The 15929-nt window shown below is 40.7% G+C and overlaps 1 protein-coding gene across 2 annotated transcripts in view; it reads right to left on the bottom strand.

Moving 5' to 3' along the window:
* Elp1 (elongator complex protein 1) overlaps window positions 1-15929 on the bottom strand; it is a 60427-nt gene that overhangs the window by 21368 nt on the left and 23130 nt on the right. The window contains exons 14-25 of one of the 2 annotated variants that reach the window (XM_008854649.2): window positions 15092-15274; window positions 10166-10272; window positions 9251-9354; window positions 7324-7377; window positions 7128-7233; window positions 6229-6344; window positions 5805-5878; window positions 4691-4769; window positions 4528-4607; window positions 1491-1628; window positions 1299-1384; window positions 554-705 (exon numbers count right to left, since the gene is read on the bottom strand). In XM_008854649.2, the coding sequence (XP_008852871.1) occupies window positions 554-705; window positions 1299-1384; window positions 1491-1628; window positions 4528-4607; window positions 4691-4769; window positions 5805-5878; window positions 6229-6344; window positions 7128-7233; window positions 7324-7377; window positions 9251-9354; window positions 10166-10272; window positions 15092-15274 (1279 nt within the window). The remainder of the gene's footprint in view (window positions 1-553; window positions 706-1298; window positions 1385-1490; window positions 1629-4527; window positions 4608-4690; window positions 4770-5804; window positions 5879-6228; window positions 6345-7127; window positions 7234-7323; window positions 7378-9250; window positions 9355-10165; window positions 10273-15091; window positions 15275-15929) is intronic. The other variant, XM_017803640.2, reaches the window with a different exon arrangement.

Genomic DNA, 15929 nt, shown 5'->3' with positions numbered 1-15929 from the left:
ATGAAGGTTTTTAATATGGCCTATCAACTCTACCCTAGAGGCAATGGCAAGCTTATGAAAGGCTTAGATTTTACTTTATGGAAAAACAAGTTCTAGCAACAGCAAAGTTTGAACTAACAGGGGAAGAGGCTGAGACTGAAGGAAAAAAAGAAAAAAAAACAACCCATGAAAGCACTAACAAACATTCTGACCACAGCATATGAACCAAAGGAGGCCAAGGAGGCCCTGAGCCTTTTCATCCTCCCTGATTTCACATTGGGAAGAAAGGGTTCACCATAAGGAAATGGATAGAACAGTAGAATACATATTACTTAATCACAGAAATAACCATGTAATTTTACTTCATCTCTTTGATCTAGCAATGAAAACACTTTGGTACACATAGAACTTTACAAAGAAAGAGGCTTAGAAACACAGGCCTAAGACCCAGATCCACCTCCACACTTTAGAGCAGAACAGCAGACAAACACTGCCCTCTCAGGAGCAGACTCCCACACTAGTGTGGTCATACAAACAAGTCCCCAAATGGTACAAAAGTACTAACCCCACATACCTTTTGTGACTTCTCAGCTACCATGAGGACCAAATCAAAGTCATAGGTCCCAAGAGAGTGATCATATAACTCATTAACATCTACCAGAAGCAGCAGGTATTTCAAGGCCTCCTCTGCACTCACAGCATCAGGAAGAGATGGAACATTTCCTGCTGGTGATTAAGAAAACAAAACAGGCTAGGGATGTAGCTCAGTATATCACATGCTTGCCTAGCATGCCTGAAGCCCTGGGTCTGATCTCCAACACCACATAAAACCAGTTGTGGTGATGCATACCTGCAATTAATTCCAGGCCTCAGAAGGTAGGGTGGGGGTGGGGAATCAGAAGTTCAAAGTCACCCTAAGCTACACAATCAGTTTGTGGTCAGGCTGGGCTACATGAGACTCTGCCAAAAAAGAGGAAAAGAAGAAGAGGAGGAGGAGAAAAGGAGAGGAGGAAAGAGAAGAGAGAGGGAGAGGAGGGAGGAGGGGGAGGGGAGGGAAAAAGGTAACACAACAGCGCCATTTGGGGAAAACTCCACAAACCCAGCAACATAACAAAAAAAGTAATAACATTTTCTGACAGAACTGGACACCAGATGAATATATGTTTGACTCATTCATACATGCTTCACACTCCAAAACTTCACCTTAAAATGATAAGCAAAAGCCATGTTAGCTCTGGAGTGGCAATAACAGGTATAGTCGTCTGAAGAAACAGGAGGGTTAGGCCATGTCAAACACCTGACTATGAGCATGTCTCTACCTTGAAGTTCGTGTACCTTCTGCAGCACAATCTCCAGTTCTGGGATTGTTTTCTTCACGTGAGATGTAAGTATTGACAGGCAGTATCTGAGAGTTAAGTGAAAAACACCAGAATGAGAAGGAATAAGCTGGACAAGAGCATCTACATAATCCTGTTGTCCTGAGGACATCAATACAGTAATAGCATCCATACTTGTGAGGACTGATGTTCTCCAGGGCTGCTCTCATAGCATCGCAGATAAGGTCAAGTTTCTTCCCATCAGGATCTCTGGATATCTGGGTGCAGCTGGTAACTGGTGGAGGGTACATGGTCTTGGTGACATCTTCTTCCCTAAGAACAAATGTGTATGAACAGGTCACTCACTAAGCAGAGACCAAGAGTCTAGTGACTGAACTACTAACATGCATCCAGTACGTTTTTGAGACAAAAATGGATCTGAAAAATTCAGTTATTAAAATAGTGAGAAATGATACATTCACAAAAGGTTTACATAATAACCTTATAGATGTTTTGCTCCTGTTAACCTGAAACAAAGTAAAATCAAGGTGTCTGTGTAACCAGAGAATAAAGAAATGGTAGTGTATTTACACAATTATACTTCTGAAAAATTAAAAACGAATGAACAGGGATACATGCAAAAACATGGCTGACCCTCAAGACAACATGCTGTTGAAAGCAGCTCTATTTACACACAAGATGAAATACTTAGATGGTCCATTCATATGAAGGTTATTTTTTAATTTTTAAAATTTTATTTATTGTTTTTATCCCATGTGTATGCATGTACTGCCTGCATTGTAGGTAAGTAAACCGGTGTCATGCAACACCCAAGGTCAGAAGAAGCTGTTGTATCCACTGGGACTGGAGCTACAGATAACTGTTAGCTGCCATATAGGTGCTGAGATTCAAACCCGGGTCTTCTGCAAGACAACGAGTGTTCTTAACTGCTAAGCCATCTCTCCAGCCCCTTCATATGAAGTTTTTAAACAGACAAAACTGACTGTGCTAGATAGCTTTAGTGTCAACTTGATACACCTAGGTTGATGAAGCCTCAACTGGGGAATCGCCTCCATTGGACTGGCCTGTGGCCATGTCTGTGGGTCATTTTCTTGATTGTTGAGTGATGTGTGCTAGATTCTTCCCTTTGAAATAAGACAGTTCTTTTTTTGGATTTTACAGAAGCCCCCCCCCAGTTAAGAGACTTTTTTTTTTTTTTTTTCTTTTTGGGGCAAGGGCCCCCTGTAGCCCCAGCTGTCCTGGAACTCACTGTAGACCAGGCTGGCCTTGAACTCACAGAGATCCGCTTGCCTCTGCCTCCCAAGTGCTGGGACTACAGGCGTGCGCCACCACACCCGGGACTTTTAAAAGAGACTATTGACTTTTAAGTGTTTGGATTTTTTAAGGACTGTGGGGTTTTTAGGGTTGTACTGTCTTATGTTGTGATATTAATGTTAATATTGTGTCTTGGGAACAAGAATTGGAAAGGTTATGGTTTAATAGTGATGTTTGTGTGTCAAGTTGACAAGGGGTCAATTGTGCTGGATAGCTTTAGTGTCAACTTGACACACCTAGGTTGATGCATTCCTCCATGGCCTGTGCTCCAGCTCCTGCTTCCAGGTTCCTGCCCTGAGCTCCTACCTTGGGCTCCCTGTTAACTGCGACCTGGGAGATGTAAGCTGAATAAACCCTTTCCTCCCCAAGTTGGTAGTGGTCAGAGTATTTCGTCACAGCAATGAAGAAACAAACCAGAACACTGACCTATAGTAAAAACACAAAGAAGAGTTGCCCAAGGGCTGGGACACAGGGATTAAGTCAGAAGCAATGTGAGGAGAGGCTGGGAAGTGGAGAGATGGTTCAGCAGTTAAGAGCACACCGGCAGCTCTTGCAGAGGACTCATGTTTGATTCTAGCACCCACACGGTGGCTAACAACCATGTGTAACTCCAGTTCCAAGAGATCTGACGCCCTCTTCTGACCTCCATGGGCACTGTACGACATGGGTACACACACACACACACACAGGCAATATACTCATAGACATAAAATAAAAATAAGTAAAAATATTTAAAAATAAAATAAAGAAAATTTTGCATTACTTGATAGGTATGTTCAGATTACATGATGTATACACATGCTAAACTCACTGGAGGGTAACTTAGAAATCAGGGCATTTCTCTCTAAAAGAAAAGCCCAAACTAGTCACACACAGAGAACACATTCTAGGTACTGCTAATCAAGATGAGGCTCTAAAAAGTAAAATGGACTGATACTCCAACTTTTTGCCACTTGTCCAAAATGAGATGAGTGATGGATGGATAAATTATAGACAGCAATAAAAAAGTTTCATTTAAAAGTTGGTGGGAAAAAATACCACAGAGGGTGGGGGAGAGATGGCTCAGCAGTTAAGAGAACTGGCTACTCTTGCAGAGGACCTGGGTTTGGTTCCCAGCAACCACATGGCAACTAACAACCATCCATAACTCCAGCTCCAGGCAGTCTGATGCCCTCTTCTGACTCCACAGGCATTGCATGACACGGGTGCTCTTACATACATGCAGGCAATACACCCGTATACATTAAAAAAAAAAAAAAAAACCCACGACAGCAAAAAGACAGTATTTCATGTCAATCTCATAAGAAAACTCATTTTACACGCATACCTAGGAACCAAGTCAAATAATTCAGTGATAGCTTTAAAAACCATAGTTTTAAAAAGTCTGTTGTAGCTGGGTATGATGGCACAGGACTTTAATCCCAGCACTCAGGAGGCAGAAGCAAGCATTCAAGGCCAGCTTGGTCTACATAGTGAGTTCCAGGCCAGCTGGGGCAACAGGGAGACCCTGTCTCAAAAAGACCAAAAAATTAAATAAATAAATAAATAAATAAATAAATAAATAAGACTATTGTTGAAGAAAAAGGTCAAGAAAACCTACTGGGACCTAAGAATTATAGTGATTTTTTTGGGGGGGGGGTGTCCTTTTGAGACAGGGTTTCCCTGTAACTATAGCTGACCTGGAACTATGTAGACCAGGCTGGCCTCAAACTCAAAGAGCTAGATCGCCTGTCTTTGCCTCCCAAGTGCTAGGATTAAAGGCATCTGCCACCATGTCCGATATAGTGATTTTTTTTTTTTTAAATGAAATTTTGTTCTTTAGCTACATATTTGATTTCCTTAATAAGAATGGCATGGGAATGATACATCCATGAGCTATCAAATGAGCTATACTTACTTCAGTTCTGTGAGAAACAGATTAATATGATTTACAGAATCTATCTGTTTTATGAAGGTTTCCACATTTTCAAGGAACACCTACCAAAAAAAGAAAAGTGGGTAAGAGATTTAGTTCCAATTGCCTTTATTCAAGTAAAAGTACACGAGATTTAGAAAGTTACCTTAGGGTTATGATCATGAATCAGATTGAGATTAATTCTCAGTTTTCTCATGCATTCAAATGCATCTTTAAACATGAGTCTGTGAGGAAAGAGGAAATAGGTACAAAGTGTAAACTAAGTTTTCTGGCCCAGTGTATTCTCATTATAACACTCAGATTACAACCCAAATGTCAAACAACTAGATTTCTACTCTGAAATTATAGAAGGGAAAAAACAAAAACAATAACAAAAAACCTAAGTGACCCCTTAAAATCTGTGGTTTAGTCACATGGACTACATAATCCTCTCACATTTATACAACAGAAGTCACCAAAGAACTGTGATCTACTTTTATCAACAAAACATCAACATAGACCCTTCTAGTATAAAGCTTTCTCCAAATAGATTCTGAAATTCAATCACTTCCTTTATGTTAGTAGCCTACTTCACAGGGTCAAAGACCCCTCTATAAATCTTAAGAGCCTTAGGGTTCAATATTCAGAATGTTGGCCCAGGAGGATCATGAGTTCAGGCCAGCCTGGACTGAGACCCTGCCTCAAAAACAAAACAAAAGCATAAAAGCATTTTTTTTTTTTTTTTTCTTTTTGAGACAGGTTCTCTCTCTAGCCTCAGCTGGCCTAGAACTTACTATATAGACCAGGCTGGCCTGGAACTCACAGAGATCTGCCTGCCTCTGGGATTAAAGGCTTGCACCACCAAGCCCAGTACATTGGGCTTTCTTTATGCATATCTACCAACACATATTAACACAGTTTCCCTAGACTCACAGGTCACTTAAAGCCCGTTTGGGTCCCCTTGGATTAAGAGCTGCCCTCTTGGCCAGGTGTGGTGACACACACCTACAGTCCCAGTGCTCAAGAGGCAGAGGCAGGCAAATCTCTGTTGAGATCCATGCTAGCCTGATTTATATAGCAAGTTCCAGGCGAGCCACGGCTACACAGTGAGACCCTATTTCAAGAAAACCAAAACAATCTGCTTTCTTTTATATGAAGAGCTTCACAAAATTTTCTTCTGGAATAAAACACAAGAAAAGTATCTGAAAGGTAAAGATATGTGTAAAAAAAGGATTTTATTAAAGCTTCTCCGTAACACAACAAGCTAACCAGCCACTTACTTGTCCAACCACTTCCGAATCTGAGCTAAAACCAGGGTTCGATGATGAACAACTTCCAAGTTTCCCCTTGGCATCTTAAAATAAATCAAGAGAGTAACATTTTGAATCAACCAGAAAACATTTAAACCACCAAGATACACAATTTTACCTGATGCTTCCTAAAGAACTACCACAAAGCAAAATGAACACACTTGTAGCAGAATTGAGTTGTACTTAATATTTATCTTGACTTTCAAGAAAAGCTTCTTTTTGGGCCTTACTGGTGAGCTTGTATCAACAAACACTCCTTAGTAAAGCTAATAGACAGCTAAAAAGAAAGGTTTGTATGGTCTAAAATTATAACAAAGCCTAAAATGCAATCTGCAAGAATTCTGTTTAGTCTTGATTTAGTGACAATCAGAAAGACTGAAAAAACTGAGCTTACCTGTAATATAAGCTTTGTATCCTGGGGCACAACTGTGACGATCCGGGAACCCCTTTCTACTTTCCGTAGAATTTCCCCATTAGCTACAGGACTGCCACAAAGACCTGCCTGTAATGCTGAAAATACCATTGGCTAAGCCTTCGGAATTATCATGGCAAGCCACACTTCTGTAGCTGCTTCTGAAACCAAACATGTTATCTGAAATACAATAAGGAGTCTACAGCCATACCATCCTGAATGCACCTGATCTTGTCTATACTACAGTTAACAACCAAGTTTCCTTGTTGTCCCATTTGGCCTCAAGATCATTAGCTCTTCCTGTAATATAATTCCTGGAAACGGCCCTCTCTACACAGCTTTTCAAGCAACTGGGAAAACAGGGATTGGAGCAGCTTCTGTATTTCTGAGTATCACCTGCACATTATAACCATCCACTTGGAAAAAGAGTCTGTCAGCAGCAAAGAAAATGTTTTTTTGGGAACACACTAGGGGGAGGAACAGTAATAGAAGGAAAATGATGCTAATATCCTACAAACAAGATGGAGTCCAGAAGTATAATAGTAGGTGGACAGTGATAAAAGAAGCATTAGAGCCTAGTGCCTACTGCCAGCTGGGGCTCTACACGGTCATGCAGAGTATTAGAAGAGCTGCATAATAAATTACATGAAGACTTTTAATTTTAGCATATGCTACTTAAGAAAGGACTTTTTTTCTTGGAAGTCTTTGGTAAATGAAGCAGAATAATTTACCCAAGATAGTGTAGTTGAAGAAAACAGGCTAGATAAGCAAGCATAGGACTCCATGGCAAAAAGCCAAAGCAGGAGAAGCTCTGAAGAACCATCAAAACTTCAAAGGGCATTGGAAGAGGGACTATATTGTTTTGCATAGGGAGAGCTTACTTTTAAAGGAAGCATCTCTCAGGGAGAAACACTGGCAGGTATGGGAATGGGTCGTCAACAGTAAAAACTCATCATACACTGCAAATGATGTGATATTTGATGCAACCTGCAACAAGGCAAGAGGCCAGGAAGAAATCAGCTATAGTACTTGCAGGTAACACTGTGAAAAGGATCAACCCAAACCAAGCCCAGATACCTCAGTGTCATCGATGAAAAAGCGACACCTGTCAGTTAGACCAAGGATACGTTCCTGCAAAGAAATGAAACTGAAATTATAAATAACTCTATTCACAATGACGTAAACCAACTCTATTCATAGCTAATAAACCTACTACTTTTATCAGACACTTATAGTGCGCTGAGATTTCATATCCAAGCCTTCATAATCAGCACTGAATGTACATACCCAGGACAAGACTAGTCCAAGCAAAGTGGACTAGGATACCGATTCAGCAGCAAGCTCTGTCACTGCTACCTACCATGCTATTTTGCACCTATTTCTCTCCCCTGTCTCACTCTACCCCCAAAAGTCTCCATGTTGAACCCCATTCCATTCCTCTCCAACCTACTCTTCTGATCAGCCAGATACTTTTTTTGGACGGGGGTGGGGGGAGTAATGGGTAGGATTTTCTCTTCTAATTATAATGTTTTTTTTTGTTGTTGTTGTTTGAGAGGCTAGGGAGGGTTCAGCAGTTAAAGCACTTGCGTCTCTTGCAGAAGACCCAGGTTCGATTCTCAGTACCCACATGGCAGCTGGGGGGAGGAAGCTTCTTCTGGTCTTCCTGGTACACATATATACATACATGCAGGTGAAACACTTGTACACATAAAATAAAAGTAAATCAATCTTTATTAAAAAATAAAATAAAATAGGCTTGATGCACGCCTTTGATCCCAAGCACTCAGGAGGCAGAGGCAGGCAGATCTCTGTGAAAACAAGGCCAGCATGTCTACATGGCGAGTTCCAGGCCAGCTGGGGTTAAAGAGAGACCCTGTCTCAAAAAGCTAAGAAATGAAAAATAAAAAATAAGACAAAGTGATTGCTTCTCTTTACCCCCAACATTTCTGTCTACCAAAGTCACCCCCCACCCCCACCCTCACTTGACACTGTCTCAAGTGGGAAGGGCAGTATAGGCCACCACTCAGGGCAGGGGAACTGAGCCAGGATATGCAATGGAAGCAGGTGGTTATGACCTGCTATATCTGCTATGTGACGCCCAAGGGCCCTACTCTGCCCTGTCCATGACTCCTGCAGGCCCATCTTCTTGCTTCTATGCTGAACTAGGGAGAGGGGTGTGAGAAGAAGCAGAAGAGGGTGAGTCAGCATGTTCTGATAGCATGGTGGGGAAGAAAGCCACCAGCCACAGTGCCACTCTGCTGCCCAGGGACAACCTCCTAACCTTCATTAAATATTTCCCAAACTCCTTGCTATGCACTGTCATCAGCTCCAACCACAACACTTCCATTCAGTTTCCTGAATGAGATCTTTCCAAACTCAGTGTTTCTAGTGCTTTCTCCTGAGACCACCCTTCCTTTGTTAAGGAGAGCTTTCTTTATATCTCAGCACATTCATCACTGCCTCACAGAGGCTGTCTTCATCATCCTTATAACTACCACCTTTAATTAGACCCAAACATCGCACTGCTTGTTACCATTACACACTGTTTCTTGCCTTTACTCCTTGGTCAATGTGAATGATTCCACATCAAAAAAAAAAAAAGTCTTAAGTCAGTTTTGTTTCATAACTACTGTATTCCTACAGTCATCTCAATATAAGCTTTCTAATATTTGTGGAATGACAATTGTTAAATTATTATTATTCCTGAGACCATATCTGTTTTCCTGAAAAGCTATTTAATAAGCCTTGAATAGTCTATAAACTAGGAATAAAATTTGCCAATTATATATATTAAACTGAATTCCCCTTTGAACTCTGAAAGACTCTAATTTTCCCTTTTTATAGATTAAAAAGGTGTTGGTCAAGAAAGGAAGAAATCTTCCTGTTGTGCCTGGATTTAGTGGGGACTCGGGTTCAACTTCAAAGCCCATCTTTCCCACCTAATACCTTCGGTCCCTGGGTAACTAGTCTATGTGGCAAGTTTCCCTGCCCTGTGTACATTCACCTCTCCTCCAATCATGGCCACTTCAATCTGTGTGCATGGATAAGGAAATCGAACAGGAAATCCACCAGGGTTCTTCCATGGTTCCACAGTCAGAGAGGAAGATTCTGCAAAATTGGCAGATTTGGTTTATAAATAGCTGATCAGTTCTTTTTTGGGGGGTGGGGGGTGAGGAGGGGAACAATACCAATACTTGCCAAAACACTCAGCATGCAATTTATATTACTTTCTGTTCGTTAGAACACTCCAAAATGGAGAATACAACTGCCAGTACTACTCTACAGCAGAGAGTTTTCCAGGGTAGTTAAAAGGCCTAACTGGGTTGGGGACGTAGCTCAGTGGTAGAGTGCTTGCCGCACAAGTGTGAGGCCCTGGGCTAGAACCCCAGCATGGCAAATAAACAAACAACAACCAACTAACAATCGAGCCAAATAACTCTGACTCAAAAAGACAAACATTGCACGCTTTCCCTCACATGCAAAAATTAAATTATGTTTTTATATGTGTTTGGGGGTGTGGGTACATGCCATGAAACTTGAAGGGAGGGTGGAAGGAAGAAAATTAACAGAATATAAGTGACACGAAAGCAGAGGGAAGTTAGGAGACCTGAAGGAGGGGAACAGGGGCATGGGGGAGGGAAGTGGGGAAAGAAGATGAACAAAAACTATGTACGAGATTGCCATAATAAAAACCATTACTTTGTATACTAAAAAGCAGTAACTCGGGGGCGGTGGGGAGGGAGTCCATGTCTTTAATCCCAGCACTCAGGAGGCAGAGGAAGGCAGATCTCTGAGTTCAAGGCCAGCCTGGTCTACAGAGCAACTTCCAGGACAGATGCTGCTCTGACAAGACTAACCAGTGATGCTCTCAAGAATTAAACATTTATACATGTCGTAAACATGCTTTCCTAATACTTACCCCATAGATACCTGAGTACCTGGCCATCAGCCAGCTGGAATGCTAACGACTTAGTTTTGGAACTGCAGCATAAACTGATGATGACTCCATCTACCACCACAGATGAACTGGAGAAAAAAAAGTAAACAAAGAGATAGGTATATAGGCTATTTTTTTAAAAGTGGAGACATTTCACTGATACTATCACACTGGAAACTAAGCAATGACCTTTTGCTGATACACTGCCTATTTTGATGTAATGAGAGAGTCATAGAGACAGACAGATGGAGAAGTAAAGTCCAAGTGCAGGTAAAGAGTTACCTGCTACTGACACTGTTTTCCACAAAATCAATAAATAGGCAAACTGCCTACCATGTGAAGTCCCCATTCCTATTCTGGCAGCAGTTCATCATAACTTACTACAGGTAATGCCTTCATTACACACAATAGCATTCTTTTTTTAAATTTTTTTTTATTTATTATTTTTATTTTATGGGTATGTGTGCATTGCCTGCATGTAGCTAAGTGCACCCATGTCATGCAATGCCCACAGAGGTCAGAAGAGGCTGTCAGATCCCCTGGGACTGGAGTTACGGACAGTTGTTAGTTGCCATGTGGGTACTGGGATTCAAACCCGGGTCTTCTGCAAGAACAATCAGTGTTCCTAACGGCTGAGCCATCTCTCCAGCCCCATAATAACATTCATAAAATGTAAACTGCATTACCTGGGCCCAGTGAGATAGGCCTGTAGTTTCAGCTACTTAGGAAACTGAAGAAAGAGTATCACAAGCTCCAGAGCAGCCTGAGTTACAGAGTGAGTTCAAGACCAGCCTGCACTACTTACTGAAACCCACCCTCAAATACAAAGAAGGCTAGGGACATTGCTCACTGACAGAATGCTGTTCTAGAATGTTCAAGACTTGAAATTCAATTCCCAGTAACACTAAATAAAAAATGAACAAAGGGGAGGCTAGAGAGATGGCTCAGCAGTTAAGAGCCCTGGCTGTTCTTGCAGAAGACCCACGTTTAGTTCCTAGCACTCACATGGTAGTTAACAACTGTTGGTAACTCAAGTTCCAAGGGATCTGACACCACCTTCTGGCCTCTGTGGACACTGCATGCACATGGTGCATTTACACACATATGGGCAATACATTCATATACATAAAATAAGAATAATTAAAATGTTTTTTAAATGAACCAAGAGAAGTAGGAATTCTTTTTTTTTACTATTTTATTATTTTTATTTTATATGTATGCATATATTGCCTGCATGTAGGTAAATGCACCCGTGTCATGCAGTGCCCGAGGAGTACAGAAGAGGCTGTTGGATCCCCTGGAACTGGAGTTACAGACAGTTGTTACGTGCCATATGGGTGCTGGGATTTGAACTCAGGTCTTCTGCAAAAGCAATGAGTGTTCTTAACCGGTGAGTCATCTCTCCAGCCCAGGATTTCTTTTAAAAGAAAAATACTGGGAGCTGGAGAGATGCTCAGCGGTTAAGAGCACTGACTGCTCTTGCAGAGGACCTGGGTTCAATTCCCAGCATCCACATGGCAGCTATGAACCATCTTTAACTCCAGTTCCAGGGGAATCCGAAGCCCTCTTCTGACCTCTGGGGCAATGCACGACACAGGTGCACTCACTTACATGGAGGCAATACACTCATATACATAAAAGTAATAATATATATATATATATATATATAAATTTATTTCAGACAGCCTGAGAGAGTGGGTTTGGACCTCCATCAGTGTAGCAGCTCCAATCTCAGCATACCTGCAGAGAGTGTCCAGTTCTGGCCTCCCTTGGGAGGAGGGCCTGAGAACACAGGGGACTGGCTGAGAGCCCCTTTATCCTACCTCCACGTGGTGAAGGAATCCTGAATATACCTGACTGGAACCTGAATTGGGCTTCTGTGGATACTCCTGAATAGCTGATCTGAAGCCATCAGTTCCCTCCAAATTAAACCAGACAGAACCTGAATCCTGTACCAACCAGCATTACATAACCAATAAAGAAAGGATCTAGACACCCCGATAATACAAACAGAAGCATACTGTAACTTAATTCTCATATAAGAAAAAAGAACAACAAATAAACAAATTAAAAAACTAAAAGAAGATAAGGTTAAACTACTGAATTAATTCATAAAAGAGATAGAAACATAGACTAAAACTCAAACAGAAATGAAAAAGGAAGTGCAAAACTCAATAAGCCAACTTGAAACAACAGGGGAAAGCCTTACCGCTAGAATGAATGAACGAACTGGAAAACAGAATATCAACACTGGAGGATAAAGTTGAAGAATTGGACCACTCAAGCGAAGATTATGGAAAATTTAAAAAAACACAGGAATGGAATATGCAAGAGATGTTAGACACCATGAAAAGACCAAATCTACAGATCATAGGAATAGAGGAAGGAGAAGAATTTCAGGTTAATGGTGTTGGCCAGATCTTAAACAGGATCTTAGAAGACAATTTCCCAAAATTAAGAAAAGACATCCCCATACAAATACAGGAAGCATATAGAATACCAAATAGACAGGATCAGAAAAGAAATGCCCCATGACACATCACAGTAAAAACACTAAGTGTACAGAACAAAGAGAGAATACTGAAAGTAGCAAAAGAAAAACAAGCCACAATGTCCTTGGCCCCTTAGCAACCTGCTCCGTTCCAAAGGTCAAAACATTGAAAACATTTGGGAGCTTTTATCTAATCCTTAAAAGATTTTAGGGTTATCTATTCAGAAGGGGGGATGTTAGAGTAGCCAAAAGCCCCATTAAAAAAAAAAAAAAATCAAAGAAGAAAGAGTACATGAAGTTATCAGAAAAAAGTGATGGGGAGATATGGGAGGAATTGGGAGGGTAGGGAGTGGGCATGGATTTGATCAAAACACCTTATACGCATGCATGAAATTCTCAATAAATTATTTTTTAAAAATGTATTTTATTTGTTATTTTTATTTTATGTGTAAGTGCACCCATGTCATGCAATGTGCACAGAGGTCAGAAGAGGGCGTCATATCCCCTGGAACTGAAGCTACAGACAGTTGTTAACCACCATGTGGGTGCTGGGAATTGAACCCAGGTCGTCTGCAAGACCAGTCAGTGCTCTTAACCACTGAGCAATCTCTCCAACCCAGAAGTAGGATTTCTTAGAGGAGGTAGCTATAAAAACAAAGCCAATGCTAGTATTTCATTCAAGGAGCTTAATTTAAAAAAATAAATCTACAAAAAGGACCCTAAAAATTCTAACAATATTTATTTTCTCCACTAAGCTTCAAATTTTGTGGTGACAAATTACCTGCCACAGATTAAGAGAACAGAATGAGCTGGCCTGGATGGGACTGAATCTGGTCCTGGGATTGAATCTGGTCCTGTAAGACCTCACAGAAGTCATCTGATTTTCATTTGACCCTCTGCTTCCACCTCCTCAGCATATCCTGCCTATGTGCACCAAAACTGGCTACACATTTCTTAAAGACATTAATATTTTTAAAAATATTTTCTTTATTATTTTTATCTTATGTGTATGAGTATATTATTGCATGTAGATAGGTACGCCCATGTCATGCAATGCCTACAGAGGTCAGAAGAGGGTGTTGGTTTTCCCTAGAACTGGAGTTATAGACAGTTGTTAGCTGCCATGTGGATGCTGGGATTCCAACCTGGATTCTCTGCAAGAGAATCCCCAAAACAGTAATATTTTACCCAAACAAAGTCTTTTAAGAAAAAAAGTCAAAGTAGCAGAAATATATTACAAATGACTGCTCATTTAGAACTTCAAATCTGAAGAAATTAGAAACACAATTAGATATACTGTGTTGTCTAATATAAACTGCTCTTCTTTTCTGAAAGCGGATCCTGGTTAACTTTCAGCACTTCACACATCTAATACAGAACATTCAACACCTAGACACTCTCACAAAAAGTTGTTTCACAGGATCACAAAGCTTTGTAGTTTAAAGATTAGGAGTAATGACTGTATTGTAACTTGTTTATATAATAAATTTATTTTGTATCAAGATTCTGCAAATATTAACTTTAACTGGTGGGGCTTTAATTACACATGCACCTGGCAGTTAACAGAGTGTATAACCAAGCTGTCAAATCTTGCCATTGGGAGCCTGAAATATTTTGGCAGCTGGTCAGAAAATATTTTCTCTTATACCCCACAGTTTGCATGATAGAGAAGATTTTTCAGTAACTGGTACTATTACATGATGGAGAAATCATGAGTCAAAACAAAATCAAAACAAACTCAGGTCCAGGGAGCAGGGAACTTCAGTGAAAGAACAGAGACTTTCTAGTGGTAAATGGTGGCAGGTATGAAGCAGGGAGGACAGAAGGGACCAAAGAAGGATTCTGACACCACTGTTTAAAAACAAAGCATACTCATGTAGATAAATTCCAATACACTACTAGCCCATGAAAACCACCAATGATAATTACCTACTAAAACCAATTGTAAGGTTTAATAATTACTTTGCAGAAGTATGAGTAGATAATTAAAATACTTAATCCATCTTAAACTTAGCCAGGCATGCTGGTGTGCACCTTTAATTCCAGTACGTGGGAGGCAGAAGCAGTTAAATCTCTGTGATTTTGAGGCCAGCATGATCTACAAATAAAGTTCCAGGCCAGCCAGTAATACATAGTTGAGGCCCTGTCTCAAAACAAAACAAAATAAACAAAGCAGTCTTACCTTCCTGATGTTATTTGTACTACTTTTCACTGCTTGACATAATTTTGGTCTATTGTTCTGACAGGACTCAGAACTACAGTGAACCATCTTGCTATGTATGACTAACAAGAAAGGTACTACTACTGCTCCTCAGCCTTGCTTACTACAAGCCAAAGAAAGCCTTGTGCTCCTAAGAGACCATTCATAACTCCATTTGTTAATGTAACAGGTGGGCTACGGGGAAGAAACTCAGTACCTGACACTGAGCTGTCCTTGCTCCTCATTCATCTCAGAGGGGGCCACAGTCAAACGGTGAATGACAGATTGTGAGCTGGACTGACTGTGGCTTACAGCCAGGAAAATGTCTTCCTCAATCCAGGTGAGAAGGCTGAGCCTCAGTGGGTTTGCTTCTTCACCTTCATTATTCCCAAACCGAATTCTGTTTTAAATATTAAAGGATAGCTAAGATAAGAATAAAGATTTAAGATCATTCACCTTTTAAAATCTTTCCTTAATGAAGAAACTGAAGCTAATACCAAATACCAGAATCCCACAAAATATGAATTAAGAATGTTATTTATCGTAATATTTTATTATTTTTTATTATTTTATGTGCATGAGTGTATTGCCTGCATGTATGTAAGTACACCCGTGTCATGCAATACCTGCAGAAGTCAGAAGAGGATACTGGATCCCCTGAAACTGGAGTTACAGCTCTGGATGTTAGCCACATGTGGGGGCTGGGAACCAAACCCAGGTCCTATGCAAGAGCAGTCTTTGCTTTTAACCGCTGAGCCATCTCTCGAGCCCCCAAATGTTTTTATTTTAAATTGTTTCACCTTTCTGGAAACTGACTACATAAGAAAATTACCTGCTTTTGTGTCTACACTAATGACACCCATTGCCAGCACTCAAACCAGATGCCAGCATATATTTGAGTCTCAGAGGACAGGGTCCTGTCCTAAGTACCCCACATCAAAATGACTAATAGGTTTCGTTCCTTCTAATGGTTTCCTGAGGAAGCATGTATACATCTGACCTGGGCATTGCTTTTGTCATTTCATAAAGGAACCAATAAAGGTGACTTCCTGCCT

The sequence above is a fragment of the Nannospalax galili genome, unplaced genomic scaffold, assembly GCF_000622305.1.
Source record: "Nannospalax galili isolate Female #2095 unplaced genomic scaffold, S.galili_v1.0 scaffold666, whole genome shotgun sequence".
NCBI lineage: Eukaryota > Metazoa > Chordata > Mammalia > Rodentia > Spalacidae > Nannospalax > Nannospalax galili.
The sequence above is the reverse complement of the archived record's forward strand: the minus strand, read 5'-3'. Positions and strand labels throughout refer to the sequence as shown.